The sequence below is a fragment of the Trachypithecus francoisi genome, unplaced genomic scaffold (genome assembly GCF_009764315.1).
Source record: "Trachypithecus francoisi isolate TF-2019V2 unplaced genomic scaffold, Tfra_2.0 Contig01474, whole genome shotgun sequence".
Taxonomy (NCBI): domain Eukaryota; kingdom Metazoa; phylum Chordata; class Mammalia; order Primates; family Cercopithecidae; genus Trachypithecus; species Trachypithecus francoisi.
Window position 1 is genome coordinate 8,528,099 of NW_022681435.1, and position 18,772 is coordinate 8,546,870.

The 18,772-nt window shown below is 43.4% G+C and overlaps 2 protein-coding genes across 3 annotated transcripts in view; both read left to right on the plus strand.

Moving 5' to 3' along the window:
• The window catches only part of ZCCHC2 (zinc finger CCHC-type containing 2), a 65,199-nt gene extending 47,616 nt beyond the window's left edge, over positions 1-17,583 (plus strand). The window contains exons 12-15 of one of the 2 annotated variants that reach the window (XR_004443964.1): positions 2,025-2,153; positions 5,935-7,428; positions 8,398-8,538; positions 15,283-17,583. Coding sequence is in view for 1 of the 2 variants with exons in the window: in XM_033239187.1 (XP_033095078.1) it covers positions 2,025-2,153; positions 5,935-7,428; positions 8,398-8,465 (1,691 nt within the window). In the remaining variant the exon portion in view is untranslated. Of the gene's footprint in view, positions 1-2,024; positions 2,154-5,934; positions 7,429-8,397; positions 10,468-15,282 lie in introns of those variants that run through there. The other variant, XM_033239187.1, reaches the window with a different exon arrangement.
• Positions 14,173-17,583, plus strand: LOC117098750. Its single transcript, XM_033237635.1, is given in 4 exon segments — positions 14,173-14,216; positions 15,283-15,393; positions 15,483-15,762; positions 15,764-17,583. Coding segments are annotated over 4 exon segments (762 nt in total). The 3' UTR covers positions 16,091-17,583.
• Positions 17,584-18,772: the final 1,189 nt, after the last annotated feature.

Here is an 18,772-nt window from a genome sequence, read left to right on the forward strand (position 1 = left end):
ATGTAAAAGATTTAGAAGATCTCTAGCTTCCTTTAATATCCCAGATGAAATATGTGGTTCTATCGCCTATGATTTATCTCAGTGGGTCTTAACTCTGTAACAGACTTCTGTTGTTTATAATTACCAGTAACCAGTATTTTTAGTGTTAGAATAGTGGTTTCTGTTTTAAATTTTGTTTTTGTCGTCTTTATTATATACAAGACCCTTTATCATTGAGACATGACAAATTCAAAGTTTGTGTGTCTTTTTAAAAGGGCAATTTGTGGAGTATCCTTTTTCATAATTGGTCTGGCTTCACTTTCCACATCCCCTGAATCTCTAGAGGATCACATAATTGCTGATTATTAAAGTTCTTGAGGTACTACACAATTCTGAAGTACCTTCTGAATTATCAAAAAAAGATTGTTTAGTATAGATTTAGATTTATGTATTCAGTTCTTTGGAAGCTGTAGTTTTGTATGTGGCAATTGGTGATTAGAAATTCACCAGCTTGCACAGTGTAAATAAAAATAGTTTTGTAAATTATACCATTTGGAGAGGTAGCTGCTTTTTTAAAACATATTCTGAAATTTGCTCTTTGAACTACTGTAGTTTCACTGTCTGTGTTTTGATGACCGCTACCCCTGAGGTTCCTTTCCAGTCCATTTCTAGTTTGAGAATATCCCCGAATCTTTGATTCTCTTGATCTTGGATTGTTCATTTTGTTATATGCTGGTTGAAATATTTATATGCAAGACTTCCATGCAAGTTCTATAGGTTTCATCATTAGTCCAACTTAATGACAACTTGTTTGGCCACTATGGCCCATTAGTCTGTCTTCAAGCAGCCATTGGTGTTGACCTGCATCCCTTAAGTCACCTTACGATGGGTCCTTCAGGGCCTATTACTGTGTAGGTATCCTCCATGCTACTTTTCTGTGAAATTATTACTCGCCTATGAACTCCTCTGCCACTTTCCTTGTAGCCTCATAAGATTTTGTGCAGTTTTCCCTTGGCAGTTTGACATTTATTACTCAGGAAGAATTTAGCAACATCAGCATTCCTAATGACTTTATTTTTCTCCAATATTCATCTAACATTTGAGTGGCTGAGCTAATCTAGTTCATTTTTAACAGTTTTAATGCTGTTACAAGTTTATCCCAGCCAAAAGCCACAGATTAGTCGCCTGGATTGCTCATTATACAAATTGTGCCTTTTCTCTGACACATATTTTGCCCAGGCAATTAATATCCATTATCTTTTACTGGTTCTACCAGTTGCCACAGAAATGATTCAGTAATCTACAGTTCTTAAGAACCTCCGGAATCCCTTATTTGGGGATTTATATACCAAGCATATGTTGAATGCTTGCTGTAAGGCAGAATTATGCTAGCTACTGGGTTTACAAAGATAAGATAATATTTCCCTAAGTCAGGGCCACTATAGGAAAAAAAAATCCACAGTTTATATCTCTTGTCCAATACTAGATACAACAATAGTCCCTCCTTATGTGCTCAAAACAGATGTGGCTAGTTGGTCATGGCAGGTCCTGTCGCCACCTCATACTACCTCAGTATAAGCTTGAACTTGGCGGAATTCAAGAGATTACTCAGTCTACTAGATGGGAAGCATTTTATTATTTTAAATACTCCAAGTAATTTTCATTGAGTAGGCATTTTGGCAGCCCTTTTCTTGAGTTATTTTAAAGAATGAATATTCCAGCAAGCTCTGAGGAGTTAAAATATCTAGACTTAGAAAGTAGCTCAAAGTGATATTGGACAGACCCTGCAGCCAACCTTAACTCTTTATTTCTTTGAAGTCAGTAAGAGAATGACTTATTCTGTGCATTGTTTTAAAAATATATTTATCAAGCATTATCTATTAAAATTATAATTTAATCAGTTTATATCAAGGACAAGCTTTTTTAGATGATTGTGGGGAAGCTGAAGAAAATATTTATAGCTAAAATTAATTTCTAATGATTCAACTTAGAAATTAATTTAAAATGACTTAGTATGATTTTTTAAATAGTGTTGTTATTTTTAGATGTGAATTTGGACATTGGCTCTGGACATGACACATGTGGAGAAACATCTTCAGAGAGTTACAGTTCTCCATCTAGTCCCCGACACGATGGAAGAGAAAGTTTTGAAAGTGAAGAAGAGAAAGACAGAGGTTTGCTCTTTGAAATGGGAGTATTGTTGGCATGGCAAGGGTGGGGGAGTGGAGGGAAATGTGTGTTTTTTCTTCATGTCGAAGTCAAACAAGGAATTTTATGATCCTATAAATGCCATTAACTGATTTTAAATGTAAAATTGATATAAAGGGCATTTTATAGATAATTGCCTTAGAAATTCCTAGCTATGTTGATTTGATAAACATATTTCACTGCATATGAAGTTAAATATGATGAAGACAGGATCATAATGAGGTAGAGTTAGTGCAGAAAGAAGGAAAATGTGTGTGTTGTTAGATGCATACATATGTTTATGCTCTTTACATCCTCTCAGAGATTGACCCTTTTACCATTTTAGGATATCCTCCTTTGTCTCTAGTAACAATTTTTGTCTTAAAGTCTATTTTGTCTGATAATAGAATAGTCAATCCAGCATTTTTCTAGGTACTGCTTGCACAGTATTTCGTTTTCTATGCTTTTACTTTAAACCTATTTGTTGTGTCTTTAAATACAAAATTTGTCTCTTGTAGACAACATATAGTTAGATTATGGTTTTTTATTCATTCTGCCAATCTCTGCTATTTGTCCATTTACATTTAATGTAATTACTAATAAGGCAGGTTTTACATCTGCCATTTTGTTGTTTTCTCTGTGTACTATGTCTTCAGTTCCTCCTTGCACAGAGGCTTAAAATCAGCCAGCAGTGGTTGCTTAGGGCCTTCTCAGGTCTGCCTTGGAAGGGCATATAACTATAGGCGTGAGCAAAACCTTTTAGGTTCCCAGGAATATGTTAAAGCTTTTCGAAGCCTCCTGTAGCCATCTTATTCCCCAGTTTTTCATTTTAAGTTTTCTGGTTAGCTCTTGTCAGCCCCAGCTAGTATACATTGTGAAACAGTTGCTTCTGACTGATGATGACAAACGTCCTGCGGGTAAGAGGCTATAACGCAGAGTGAGCACTAGCTGCCAGACAGTCAAATGGTGACAGTTTGGTGGTGGGGCTTTTGGGGAACTCCAGACCCATACTCCTAATGGCTGCTGGGTTTTGTAGCTACTACTACAAGAGAGATAGTGTTTGTACTGATTTCAGAAATTGAGGGACAAGTCATTTACAGGGCTGTTTTAGAGCTGGAGAAAGGGGGAGTGGAAGTAAGACAAGGGCAAAATGCCTTGAGGTTTTCTGTTCTTACAGATTGAGCTATTTTTCTTGAATTAACACTCCTCAGAGTGTTGTAAGCCTTTAATTTCCAGAATTTTGAAAAAGTTGGTTATTGGACAGGTTTTGCTAGGGTTTTCATTGCGTTTATGAAAGAGTGGATTATTAGAGGTCTTATTCTACCATTCTGGTCTGGAGGTGAGGTCTCCTTTAAAATGTGTATGTTGAATGCATGATGACAACATCTGATTGGTAACACCTTGGTTACAAGGTGGACCCGTGCTGGTGGGCAGTGTCAGGTTACTTCCCGTCATCCACCTACAGATGAAGATCCTTACCACATACTGTTTCAGCCAAGTGTGGTTTCTTCCTGGACAGTCTGCAGCTCTCTGGGACCTTAGCTTCTTTCTGTGTTGTGGTATCAGGCTATGTCTTAGGGAGCTATGCTATGGTGTTGCTACATCACATACAATTAAAGTCAGTCTTTACTTTGCAGTTACTTTGTAGTCATACCAAATGTAGCATAGTTACTTTACTACCAGTTCTTCTAACCTGAGGCAACACCGTACTTCTGATTTGCAGTTTCCTTGTGAAAGAAAAAAAAATGAAAACCTTTCACCGAGCTATTGTAAAGCTTAAATGAGAGGATTTTGTTGTTGTTGTTGTTCTTCTTTTTTTTTTTTTTTTTAAATTTATGAGACAGGGTCTTGCGGTGTTGCCCAGGCTGGTCTTGAACTCCTGGGCTCAAGTGATTCTCCTACTTTGGCCTCTCAAAACGTTGAGATTATAAGCATGAGCCACTGCGCCCAGCATTGAATGAGAGGATTTTTATGCCTTACCTAGAACAGACAAACTTTTTCAGTATGTTTCATTGTACATTTATGCTTGAATCTCTAGGATGTGCAGGTGAGTCAGTGGTTCACACTGCGGATTTCGCCTTGTTGTCTAAAGTGTTAGTTTACATCTGTACACTTGGATAATGGCAGCATCCCTCTTCTGCCATCAAATAGCATAAGTTGGAGGCCTGTGTTGAGGAACTTGGCTTTTTTCAAATAGGCTGTTATTGAATATGAAAGAATGGCTTAGGGCTGTCTTCACCCAAGGAAAATATCCATTATGGTAGAGAGCTTTGATCATTTTTAGAATTCTCAGTGGATGAAAAGGCTACTTTGAAAAGGGCGTGGGTGGCTCTGCTGTTGCTCTCCTGGGTAGTGATGGTATTCTGTTTGAGGCTTTACACTTACCAAAATCAGTGCACAAAAGGGTGAGATGTGTCCCAACATGTCTAGAGGAGTCTCAGGATGCTTAGAAAACTGATTGGGAACATTAAAAATAATGAGGTCATTTGCTGTTAAACACACAGAAATTTAACTGACTTCTTTAAAAATGTTTCTGCTTCTTTTAGACTTAACATTTTTATCTTTGATTCTGCACTGGTGTGATGATACAGATAAAATGCCTTCAATAAGTTAGGATTTTGGGATAGTTTTTATTTTGCAAAGTTTAGCAAGAAATACCCCAATTATTAATCTATTAAGGGAAGTTTATGCTAGAACCATTCACTCTTTGAGTTTCTTCTAATATAAATTAAAATAATTGAATTAGTAACACTTGATGTGCTTGTGTCAGTAAGTAGCTTTCATTTAATCTTTCTTCATGAAGATGAATTTGTTTTTAGTGTTCTGTTTGAAAACTTTTTAACATCCTAAGCTGAATATAGCCAGTTCATACCTTAATGAATACAAATATTTTAAGTACCTAGTGCAATTCAGCTTATCCATACAAGCAGAAAGATTTTTAAATAGGCACTACATTCTAATGGAATGGTCTATGTATACATCGACACAGTATCTGGGTCTATGATGTTTAAACATTGTGAATCAGATTTTATCCTTGTCCCCTTTATACCAAAAGTCAGGACATCCCCTGAAGGCTCGGTCAACACTATTTCTGTACACAGGTGTAAGCTGATGCAGGAGTAGCTGATGCAGTGTTGTTTGTATTTGCTGTTTTGATTTTGGAGAAATTGCCACACTCTCCTATTCCTCTGTTTCTTGTGTTCTAGCATATTTGTTTTATGATTAATAATAGCTTTAAATTTTCTTCCCCCATTGAAATATTTAGTATTAAGAATATTGACTCCATTCTAAAAAAACAAAATCTTTTCTGTTCCCTACCTCTAGATATTTGAGTTAAATATTGTCTTGACTGAGCTCCTTGAAATTATATCATTTATCTGAGACAGATTGAAGAACTTGGGTTGGCAGTGCAGAATAAAAACCAAGTGGATTGCCTGAAGTTTGTTAAGGTTAAGAGTGTCTGATGCTGTTCTCAGAACAAAGGTGGTGTTACATAAATCTCTGTGCTTTATACTGTGTTTCATTCAGTCTCCAACTAACCTTTTGTTTTTCTGTTTATATTCCCGTATTTTTAAAATAAAGCATTGATCTAATGATGACCCATAGGAAGCCAAAAGTTAAAGGGAGGTCAGCTCGGACAGTCAGGAGACATCACAGAGGGACACTTTCCAAACTTGAGTGACTTTGAGATATATTTAATGCTTATTTCTAGCAAGAAAGATGGGAGTTATGCTCGTGTTAATATCTCTTTATGTTTGTTTTCTTTAGACACAGACAGCAATTCTGAGGATTCTGGGAATCCATCAACGACTAGGTTTACAGGTTATGGTTCCGTCAACCAGACCGTCACTGTCAAGCCACCTGTTCAGATTGCTTCACTAGGAAATGAGAATGGAAACCTTTTAGAAGATCCCTTAAACTCGCCCAAGTATCAGCATATTTCTTTTATGCCAACTTTACACTGTGTCATGCACAATGGTGCCCAGAAGTCTGACGTCGTTGTTCCTGCACCCAAACCCACTGATGGCAAAACCATAGGGATGCTTGTTCCTAGTCCTGTTGCTATTTCTGCAATAAGGGAGTCCGCAAATTCAACCCCCGTTGGAATACTAGGGCCAGCAGCTTCCACTGCAGAATCAGAAAAGCACCTTGAGTTACTGGCTTCCCCTTTACCTATTCCATCAACCTTCCTTCCACATAGCAGTACTCCCGCTTTGCATCTGACAGTTCAGAGGCTAAAGTTGCCACCACCACAGGGATCTTCTGAGAGCTGCACAGTTAACATCCCACAACAGCCACCCGGAAGTCTGAGCATCGGATCACCAAACACTGCCTTTATTCCTATCCATAACCCAGGTAGTTTCCCAGGCTCTCCTGTTGCTACCACGGACCCCATCACAAAATCTGCATCCCAAGTGGTAGGACTCAATCAAATGGTGCCTCAAATTGAGGGAAACACAGGGACAGTCCCTCAGCCTACCAATGTGAAGGTAGTTCTTCCAGCAGCTGGCCTCTCAGCTGCTCAGCCACCAGCTTCCTACCCCTTACCAGGCTCTCCCCTTGCTGCCGGCGTGTTACCCAGCCAGAACTCCAGTGTGCTCAGCACAGCAGCAACTTCTCCCCAGCCAGCGAGCGCAGGCATCAGCCAGGCCCAGGCAACTGTACCTCCCGCGGTTCCTACCCACACCCCAGGCCCTGCCCCGAGCCCGAGCCCTGCCTTGACACACAGTACCGCGCAGAGTGATAGCACGTCTTACATCAGTGCTGTGGGGAACACGAACGCTAATGGGACAGTAGGGCCACCACAGCAGATGGGCTCGGGTCCTTGTGGTTCTTGTGGGCGAAGGTGCAGCTGTGGGACCAATGGAAACCTTCAGCTAAATAGTTACTATTATCCTAATCCAATGCCTGGACCAATGTACCGAGTCCCTTCATTCTTTACTCTGCCATCCATTTGCAATGGCAGCTACCTCAACCAAGCACATCAGAGCAATGGAAACCAACTTCCTTTTTTTCTGCCTCAGACTCCATATGCAAATGGACTGGTACATGACCCAGTCATGGGGAGCCAAGCCAACTATGGCATGCAGCAGATGGCAGGATTTGGGAGATTCTATCCTGTATATCCAGCACCTAATGTAGTTGCCAACACCAGTGGTTCGGGGCCTAAGAAGAACGGGAATGTCTCATGTTACAATTGCGGTGTAAGCGGACACTATGCACAGGACTGTAAGCAGTCGTCCATGGAGGCCAATCAACAAGGTAATCACAGTAACTCCCAGAGGACTTGCTTTTGAGTTGACCCGTTTCTCCTTCCTTTCCTTATTGATCATGGGATTCTGTCGTAGCAGAAAGATCTGTTTGTGTTTTCATTTATGGATATTGTGTTTTCAGTGACAGATCATAAAATGCAACTGGAAAAACCTAGTGTAGACCCAGGTCACACAGAGCACAAGGAAGTTCAGAGGAATTCAGTTTCCAATTAAGGAATAAACTCTCAAGGCCCTTTTGAAGGAGTGTGATGGGAATTTGCATTCTGTAATGTTAAATCTCTTGCTTGCAGCACCTTTTTTTTTTTAAGCTATAATCCTGTTACATAGAGTAAGCAGAATTTTTAAATATTGAAAACCTAGGAAGTAATCTAGTCATCTGACGTTAGGTTTTGAGTAACTATTTAGTATATCTGCATAACCAGATGCCTCGGGCCTATCTCCCCATGCTGCCCTTTTCCTTCCCAGCAAAAGTTTAAAAAAAAAAACAAGGTCCAAGATTCTGTTGCATTTTACAGGAACAAAATAGTTCAGCACTATTTTGATTTGAGAGTAAAGGAATTTGAACAAAGTTTAATATTACTGCCACCAGAAAGAAGAAAATAGTCATACCTATGTTTGAGTAAGATACCAAATTTTGTGTCGACTTCAAACTGTTATTTTCACGTACATTTGGCCTTTGTCATGTTGCCAAATCTTACCCAGAAACAAAAAAAGTCTTAAATTGGGAATGTATTTACTTGGCATTCTTAAAGAAAGATCAAGTTTGATAGCTTTTAGATTGAATTCAAAGCACAAACTTTACATTGCTTCTTAAAGTGAGCGGATTGGCCATTTGGAGTGGCACTAGAGCTGACGAAGGTGCCTTGTGGAGAGCATGTCCGTGTGATAGCTTGTACATAGTGGTTTGTGATGACGTTTCCTTGTAAGCGGTGACTTAGTTCTGTCTTTCCCATTTTAGGCACTTACAGACTGAGATACGCACCTCCCCTCCCCCCTTCTAATGATACGTTGGATTCTGCAGACTGAAACGAGTAAAGCTTGCCTACTTAATACACTCAAGTGTGGGGAGTCATGGGGTGTGGAGGGGAGGAAAGGAAAGGTATTTTGTTTCTTTGTCTATACATTTCCTAGATTTCTATGCAGTTGGGATTTTTCATTTCTCTTGTACCAATGTCCAAAACAAGAAAGAATGCAATGCTTTTGAGCCTCTGGTCTCCTGGTTCAACAACAGGCTTATATGTATGATACATGTAATTTAAACCTTCAGACAAACTATCAAAAGGAAAATGTTGGTGCGTGCTTTTTTTGTTTTTTTTTACACTGAATACTTGCTGTGTGCAATGTTTACTGAATCTTTAAAACTGTGTATTTGACCTTTTTTTACAACACTGGTGACAGTCATATGGTTTTGAAAAAAGGAATTTTGCTTCTTCCCAGCTTTTCTCACTTTCACCCTAAACGACACTTTCCTCCCCAGCCAGCCTCACTCTGTCCCTGGCCCGCAGCAGGAACAGCCAGCAGTGCATTCGCCCCACTTTTGTAAACTGCTCTGCATATCAACCAAGGGCAGAATGTTGCACCCTAATCTTATGGGAGGAATCAAACTCCCAAAATAGTGTGTATATATGTAATAAACAGTGTCACATAAATACATATATGCAGTGCTTGTTGTCCAAATAAAAATGAAAATAAGTGGAAGAGAGAGGAAGAAGTCAAACCATATGAAAGTGAAAAAATATGACGTACGAAATGGACAAAAAGCTTTTTCTGAAACCAACTTTTTACTTCCATCATCCTTTTTTAGCCTGTTGCTTCAGAGAGACACAAAGTGAACACACTGGTGTGAATGTCGCTCTCTGTGTGCTTGTGTTTGTAATGAAAGTACAGCCAGTTTTACTTGTCTACCACCGTGTTGTGCTCAAAGAGACACTACTTGAGTGAAGATTTCTTCTTTCCCTATACCAGCTGTTACAGTGTTGCGTTATGTTTAAAATGTGTATGGTTTATTGCAGTCTGAACAGAGCTATGGGTTTCTACCATGTCAGGTTATTTGTTCCCTGTCTCTCGTAGCAAAGTCACTTTTATAACAGTTTACCACTATGCTTGATTATAATGTGAAAGACTGAATTCTGAGTGTGTTAAGATGGTATTAATCATGTCGGTGTCATGTCACTAAGTTTAATGCTGCTGTTTTTAAAAAAGAAAAGTTTTTTTAAAAAGCCAATCTATGTACTAAATTGCTTCCAGGTAATTTTTGATTTCCTAAAGTGCACTGAGGTTATCTGGAAGATTGGGTGTATTTTTTGGTGACTGCTGCATTCATCAGCAATGAACAGCTTCCACTGTATAGTCCTGGGGTAAGGGGTTGGGGGTTTCATTTTCCATTCCTCAGCACAGAGCAGAAATGATAGATTTGTGTCGTGTGGAGTCCCGTTGGTATGCAGCAGAGGAACGTAAACGTTTGGTCTTGTTTCAGAAGCCTAACAGATTGCTAGACAAGAGAAAAAACTTGAAGAAAAAAGAAGCTTAATTTCATGCTTCATAAGTAGCATTTATATTTATAGCACCAATGTACATTTTGAAACTTTCTTTCAGGGGTGGGAGTTATGGGGAAGGGGTGGGTGTGAAGGGGTAGATGAAAGCTTTAATTTAGAAAGAAAGTTGGAGTAAAGGAAATTATTTTGATTAAATATATTTTATTTGATCTGGGTATTTTTGGACCACATTATTAAATTAATTGTTAAGCTGCAGTTGAGTTGTTCAAGTGAGAGTTTTGATAAGCCACGTATGGGCCGCATTGTGAATCACTTGCCAGTTGTACTTTATGGAGCTTATTTTATGATTTAAAATACTGTACTGTACATAGGAGGTATGTTACCTTCTCCTTATTTGTATGTTTACCATATACTTTGATATTTGAAATGTTATGTACTGGAAAGGCCACTTATATTTCTAGAACAGATTGGATTTTATGCAACCTTTTTTCCTTGAATTAACAGCAATAAAAAAATGAAAAACAGCTTAAGAATTGTGCCTCATTGTAAATTTTGTAAAAGTGGAGATAGGACATCATACATGGTATTTTTTTTATTTTATTTATGTATGTAATTATCTTGGGGTCAGAATCAACCCATTTCCGTGCAGGGTGGGCAGTGAATCCCAAAGTTATTTACCATCTGGATGTTCCTCAGTTCTTCCCCCAGATAACTCCTTTGTTTCTGAGACAGGGTCTTGCTCTGTCGCCCAGGTTGGAGTGCAGTGGTGCGATCTCAGCTCACTGCAAACTCCACCTCCCCGGGTTCAAGCAATTCTCCTGCCTCAGCCTCCTGAGTAGCTGAGATTACAGGTGTGCACCACCATGCCCAGCTAATTTTTGTATTTTTAGTAGAAACGGGGTTTCACCATGTTGGCCAGGCTGGTCTTGAACTCCTGACTTCAAATGATCTGCCTGCCTCTGCCTCCCAAAGTGATGGGATTACAGGCATGAGCCACCATGCCCAGCCTCCCACATAACTTTATATAGAGGTCATCTGCGTGACCACTAGAGAAAGGGGGACTGCAGTCCGTGAATTGAGTACTTGGCTGCGTGCCAAAGGCTGTGGTAGCAATGAGGCAGAGTCCTTGTCAACCTTGAGCTCGTGTTTCCGGTTTAGGCCTTTACCCACCAAAAGTGTAAAGGACTCATTACTTTATCAACTTTGTTAGTGTGATTTTATTAGCCAGACCCCTCTCTCAGTACAATATGTACTATTTTTTATTTCATTGCTTATCTCGGCTATAATCCAGGCTCAAAGTTTTTAAGCGGTCGGTAATTGATAAGAGATGGTTGGGGGCCTGTGTATGTTGCTCCACACCGCCCTTGCAGTAGTCCCAGTGGCCAGCACCGTCCTGGGCCTCAGCTGTTTGTCAGGAGCCCACTAATGACTGTGCACTCTGGATCCAGTTGGGTGGGCAGTGAGTTTGAAATGATTATAAATTCCCTGATTGTTTGCAGGGCACCGACTTTCCTTTTCAGCCAACAAATAATGCACCTATAGGTAATGTGTAAATCATGAACCATGAACCCAGATTCACATTAACTGGCATGTCCCATATCCTTAGCTATCCCTCCCTCTCCTTCCCCCACTACACTAAGGTAACCACTGCTCTAGATTGTGTTGGTCTTTGTGTGTGTGTGTGTGTGAGAGAGAGAGAGAGAGAGAGAGACAAAGTTTCGCTCTTGTCACCCAGGCTGGAGTGCAATGGCGTGATCTCGACTCACTGCAACCTCCACCTCCTGGGTTCAAGCGATTCTCCTGCCTCAGCCTCCCGAATAGCCGAGATTGCAGGCGTCCACCACCACGCCCAGCCAATTTTTTTTTTGTATTTTTAGTAGAGAAGCGGTTTCACTATGTTGGCCAGGCTGGTCTCGAGCTCCTGACCTCAGGTGATCCACACACCTCGGCCTCCCAAAGTGCTGGGATTACAGGCATGAGCCACTGTACCTGGCCTTGTGTTAGTCTTTTACTTTTTTGTTTCCCCGCACACTGCTCCTAATATAGTTTCTTTTTGCTTTTCTTGAGCTTTATAAGGATATCCTTTTGTGCCTAGTCTTCTCTGCCTGTCTGTTTATCTGATTTTGTGATTGTGATGTCATGTTCTTATATTTATTCATTTTCCCTATGTTATGATAGTCTCATTTTGAGGAAGAATATAATTTCTCCATTCTGTCAATGGACATTTGGGTGGTTTTAATTTTTTTGCTGTTACAAACAAGGCTGCTGGGAGCATTGTTGTCCCTGGTTCGTGTGTACACGAGTCCTCTAGGGCATCAAGCTGGGAGTGCAGCGGCTGAGTTTTAGGACATGCAGGTATTCGGTTTGCCAAGATTTGCAGTATTGTTTTCCAAGTGATTTACACTCGCACCAGCAATGTAGTAGGGACCCCCGAATGGGTATCCAGGCCCCCTCCCGAAATGGTGTCACAGCGCTGTGGAAGGCGGCGGGGTGGACCCTCCCGAGACGGTGTCACAGCGCTGTGGAAGGCGGGGTGGACCCTCCCGAGACGGTGTCACAGCGCTGTGGAAGGCGGGGTGGACCCTCCCGAGACGGTGTCACAGCGCTGTGGAAGGCGGGGTGGACCCTCCCGAGACGGTGTCACAGCGCTGTGGAAGGCGGGGTGGACCCTCCCGAGACGGTGTCACAGCGCTGTGGAAGGCGGGGTGGACCCTCCCGAGACGGTGTCACAGCGCTGTGGAAGGCGGGGTGGACCCTCCCGAGACGGTGTCACAGCGCTGTGAAAGGCGGGGTGACCCTCCCGAGACGGTGTCACAGCGCTGTGGAAGGCGGGGTGGGGGATGCATGTGCAGCCTAGGTCTGCATCTAGAAAGAGCCCCAGGGTGGGGTCAGGGTGGAGAGTCACCTTGGCTGGGCAGGAACAAAATGACAGCAGTGTGTGACTGGGGATGTGGGGGAAGGAGATACAGCCATAGTAGAGGGAAAATCATAAAGGAGTTTCAAGCTTTGTGAGTACAGTAGGTTAAATGGGATCAGGGTTGGTTGAATGAAAAATGGGAAGTTTCCAAGTTTTGAATAGAGGGAAAACACATTGACAATGGTATTTGAGGAAATCCTCAGGTGGTTAAGGAAAGAGAGCCTGGAGGCTGAAAGACGGTTTAGGCATGGCCAGGAGGGCCCGAGACTAAGGTGTTGGCCATGGGAAGGCCCGTTTAGAAAGGGATGGAAGAGACAGGTAGAAGCAACCTTGATGCTCTGAACTTTATTTTCCCTAGATGTAAAATGAGAATGTCTCTTTTAAATTATGGTTCAGTGGCTGGGCACAGTGGCTCACTCCTGTAATCCCAACACTTTGGGAGGCTGAGGTGGGTGGATCACTTGAAGTCAGGAGTTTGAGACCAGCGTGACCAATATGTTGAAACCCCATCTCTACTAAAAACACAAAAACTTAGCTGGGCATGGCGGTGGGTGCCTGTAGTCCCAGCTACTGAGGAGGCTGAGGTAGGAGAATCACTTGAACCCGGGAGGCAGAGGTTGCAGTGAGCCGAGATCACACCACTGCACTCCAGCCTAGGTGACAGACTTCATCTCAAATAAATAAATAATGGCTCCGAAGGTTAAATAATCTATGGGAAAGGTCTGACATAATGAATTAGCACTGAGAAGCCACTCAAATTCTAGTTGAATTCAATTTTGATGAACAGGGAGATTGCAATACTATTTTAAGAGACAGGGCCAGCCAGGCACAGTGGCTCACACCTGTAATCCCAACACTTCAGGAGGCCAAGACCTCAGGCAGATCGCTTGAGCCCAAGAATTCAAGACCAGCCTGAGCAACATGACGAACCCCCATCTCTACAAAAAGATACAAAAATTAGCTGGTTGTAGTGGTCTACGCCTGTAGTCCCAGCTACTTGGGAGGCGGAGGCAGGAGGTTCGCTTGAGCCCAGCAGGCAGAGGCTGCAGTGAACCAAGATCATGCCACTGCACTCCAGCCTGGGTGATGGAGTTGAGGCTGTGTCTTTTTTTTTCTTAATAAAAGGGAAAATGTGGAGGAGAACAGGTTTGGGTAGGAGTGATGGCAGTGATTCTTTGGATGGTGAGGAACCTAGCAAACATAGCTCTTCATTAGACTAAGATTAGTTAATTTTGCTCTATGCACTGATAAAGGATATAGAAGCTATTCCTTACCCTCACAGATTAAACCTAGTTGGAGAGCTTGCCAGTTAATTGTACGTATGGACTGTACAGACATGCCGAGTCGTACGGCCGTGGTTATTCAGTACCAAAGTAAAAGTTCATAGCAAGGCAAATCTACATTTAATTTTTTATGTAAGCACTAAGAATCAAATTTTTCTGAGAAGGCTCCAAAGAGATGACAAAGCACGGTGTAAAATACCTGTTTTCTTAACAGGTAGCACCTAGTACTCAGCAGCACCATCCATTTGAGTTTGGAAGACACCTTTTTCAGTTCTCCATACTGATTACAGAAGCATTCTAAGGTTAAGGCAGTGAAACCATACGGAGGCAAGCTGTGATAATAGTTCCACCCCATGACGCCCCCATAATCTTAAAAGAATAAAGAAAAAATACTGACCCCCTCCACCCAACCCCACCCCACCCCACCCCACCAAGAGGCTCACTGATTTCCAGAGCAGTGAGTTTTGAGGTGTGAGACATGAAGTAAAGAAATGGGGTCCCTGTCTGGAAATGTGGTCACGACATCTCTATGCCTTCCTCTCCTTAAGGGGCAAGACCAGCTGTTAAAGGATGAGGGACTCTGGGGTCCCAGGGCTGAGAGGCAGGTGTCAGCTCGGGGCAGAGGGAACTGGAGTGCCCTCACCCCTTCAGATGACCCTGTGCAGAGAGAGGACAGGCCAGGGCTGGCAACCTTGTCTTTCCCTGGATGCTCGTTGACATACTCGCTTTGCACAGGGTGGATTCCTAAGGTCAGTCTATTACTGCTGCTTACAGCTATTGTGCCTGTCCATGCAAAATATACCTAATTCCTAAATGCTGTCTTCTGTTGTAAACCCCCTGAATTGGAACATGGGTGCACATCACCTGAGCTCTGTGTGTGTATGCAAATGTTTATCAATTGTGGGAGCTTTGGAATTTGGGGGCTTTGGGGCTTCCTCTTGTCTGTTCTGTAATGGGGGGCACATCACGTGTGGGGACCAGATACCCTACCTTCACGCAGTCACCTCCACCTGCAGAGAATGCGGGCCGTGGTCACCAGAAGCTCTCAATCCCATGATCCTGTTTTGCTCTTTGAAATGTGGCGGTGGGAGTTGTGGTGAGGTGGGGGGTTGGGTGGTTCTTCATTGTTTCTCTTTTTCCTCTTGCAGTTCTAATTTGAGCCGCTGTGAAAAAGGCCTCCACCAGCCTCTCACCAGAAGAGATTGCTCATTGGAACGCAATGCCACCTGGTGGGGGACGAGGACAGTGCGAGCAAGCAGGTGTTACTTCCTACTGACCTAATTTAGAGAACATTAAACGTAAGAGAGAGAACATTCGGGGTTGTAAGCCTGTGCCTAAAACCTTAAAGAATACAGGCAGCTGGCCATAAAAGCAACTTGAGCAATGCCCTCATTCAGCCGTCGAAATCTCAGTTCGTGTGTAAACACTTTAAAGTTTCCTCTGCACTTTTCCTGTGTTCATTTGGTCATCACAGCTGTGAAGTGGGGTGGGAATTTTTCCCCTCGTTTTATGGGAGAGGAATTTTGGGTTCAGTGAGACGAAGTGCTGCAGACAGGCCCATGATGACGCTCAGGCCTCCGCTTGAAGTTAGTGCTCACTTCCCGGCACCACTTCCTGCCCCCACAGGTGTGTTCTGGCAGAACCCAGGGCAGTGGCTTTATGGAACTGTGTAAGATGATAGGAACCCACAGGCGGAATGGCCGTGTGGTTTCTGGTCTAAGGAGGGCTGGACCAGGTCGTGGGCACACGTGGAACACACGCCACGTCCTATCCCATAGCGAGGCCTCTTCCATGTGGCTCTCGAAGGATTTGAGGACACGGGAGGGTGAAAAGTTTCCGAGAGAAATATTCAGGACTTTCAGAACTAGGCTTTCAAAAGCATTTGCCTGTCAGATAAATTCAGGTGGCATCAATGCAGATTTTAAATGTGTACAGATACCCCCACTCACACACTGAGTTGTGCTTCACACAAGTTTTGTGCACAGAGTATTCCATTAGATCTAATGAAGCAGTGGGGCAAGCATAAAGGAGAGGTGACTACTGATGTTTTTAAACTCTGACAGTCACGTATAGATTGTCCCAAGTACCCCTTCTGCCTGCTGCCCCCAAGACACTCCAAAGGCAAAGATGGATGGTGACAGATTAACCTTCACATAGAAACAAGAACAGTCACCCTCCACCCCAACAAGCCCTGCTGAAAGTGAAGACTGCCACCAGGCTGCCTGGCAGTTACTGAGTGCTTATTCCTGCTAGCCTGCTGGAGTCATATCGTATTTGTTACATGGTAACTTAATTGTACCTTCCATGCCTTCACAAAATCAATTGTACAAGAGAAGGCACCCACCACAGTCCATGTGACCTTTCTCAGTCTGATTTACATAGTGGGGATGATGACACTCGCTTTGTAGAGTAGTTGCACGGATTGAACTTGGCAAACAGACATAAAGCACTCAATGTCTGACGCATAGTGGGCTCTCAAGAAGTTTGTCATGCAGGTGACACTTGAATGCCCAGTAAGGGCCAGACATCATCAGCTCATTTCAACCCCCACAGCCCTGTGAGGGAGGAACTCCGCCCCATTTTACAGTTAGGGAAATTGAGGCACAAAGGCTAAGAGTTGGTATTTAAGGACACAGAACGATCGGGTGATGGTGAGCCCAGGCAGTGTGGCGACAAGATTGCTGCCCCAGACCGCCTCTGGCTGTTTCGTGGGTATGTCGGTGTGAGGTGCAGGCAGCCCTGCAGTGGCATTCGGCAGGCGGGACTCCCGGGCAGGCTCTTCTGCGAACACTCATGGGCCACCCGCCCTTTCTGGAGCTTTCCTTTGTTTTTTTTTTTTTTTTTACCTGAAAGCTCCGTGAATGGTTGGTAAATTGGTGTAAAAATGGAACTAAGTCTTAATCTCAGAAGTTCCGTTCAGTTCTAAAATTCTGTGAATTGAAGCCTACTTTTTCACTTTAAATAATTATTGGGTTTCCAGTTCTTTATGCTTTCTGATTGAAGTGATTTGAAGTTCTTACTCTGTGGGTTGCGGAGCGCAACCCGTCACAGCGTGGCGGTGGGATGGGAGACCGACGTTAGGCCGGCCGGTCACTAGGGGGCAGCATCGCACGGGGCTGGCTGTCCCTGGCCTTAGGGAGCAGTTTCTGCCTCTCCTGCCCCGTCAGAAAGTCTGACTCCTCTTTGCTTGCATGTGTAAAGTTTTCATTTTCAGGGGCTTTTTAGGCAAAAAAATAAAGCTGTATGACTTAGTGCCGAAGGATATGAGTTAGGCGTAGCTCTTAGGTTGCCAGCATAAACCAAGGGGCATCAACCTACCACCCACAAGCCAAGAATGGTTTTTGCATCTTTAAATGGTTGAAAAAGGAAAAAGAATGTTTAATGACACGTGAAAATTACATGAAATTCAAATTTCAATGTCTGCAAATAAAGTGCATTAGCACACGGTCCTCTTGCTTCTCTACATGTTGTCTGTGGGTGCTTTGTCTTATCCCAGCAAAGTGGAATAACTGGGACAGAGGCACTATGGCCCTCGAAGCCTAAAATATTTGCTGTCTGTTCCTTACAGAAAAAGCTTGCCATAATCAGCCTTATCTGAAGAAAGATGCACTTCGCATTATCTTGAAGGTCCTGATTTTCTGGGAGGAGGTGTTCGTGCCCTCCTTTTTGGGCTCTGCTTTCTTGGCACAGTCAGTAGTGTCTGGCGCTTAAGAAGGCACAGAGGCTAAGAGTGGGTGAAGTGAGCCCAGGCAGTGTGCAGCACTGAGCGCTTAGGAAGTTGCTGGCTCTTGTGCACAGTCATTCAGCAAGTCTTGGCTGGGAGCTCAGCCTAGCGAGAGGCGTCCTAGCACCAAGGATCAGAAAGAATGGGGAGCGGAATGGGGGAAGGACTTTCAAAGGGCGTGTTTTAGTTGAGACGAAGGAAGAAGTGAGATTTTCCTTAGTGAAGAGGTGAGAGATGGCAAAGGAAACAGCATCGCCCAAGGTGCTTCTGGGAAGAGTAACTAATGGAGAGCGCGCTGGGTGGGGGAATGAAAGACTCCATCCAGGTCCTGCTGCCGGAGCTGGGAGGCGGGGTGGCCAGAGACCGGTGGGGACAGGCAGAGGCTGCAGGCCCCCCCTTAACCGCAGGAGGGAGCCAGGAGAAGTGGATCTGAGGGAAACCTCCCCTGTACACAGGCTGCATTGGTGGTGCCTGAGGGCATTTGGAAGACCGCGGTTCTCGGAGAGTGGTGGTTGGGTCACTTGCAGCAGTCCCCTAATGGGCTTCAGTGAAAAGACAGACTCCTTGACTCTCCCTCTTCCCAAACACATTCCTACAGAGTGGAAGTTTCCAGAGAAAACAGAGCCATCAGAGAATGTTGAAAGTGAGAATTAGAGACACTGGAGAAGATCAAGAGAATGTGCAAAAAAAAAAAATCAATAAAAGATTTCGAGAATGAAATGGCTGTTGTGGTCACATGCATTAGAGATAAAGAATTATTCCACGGGGTCACTGAAGCTAAGAAGACGGGTGTTAGGGGATGGGGGCAGCGGGGGGGGGGGGGGTGGGGGGATGAGGACAGGGTTGGAGGAAGATGCCTAGGCAGATGGGAGCTATGAAGGCAGAGTTGTCTGTTGTACTTGGGGTGACGGGGG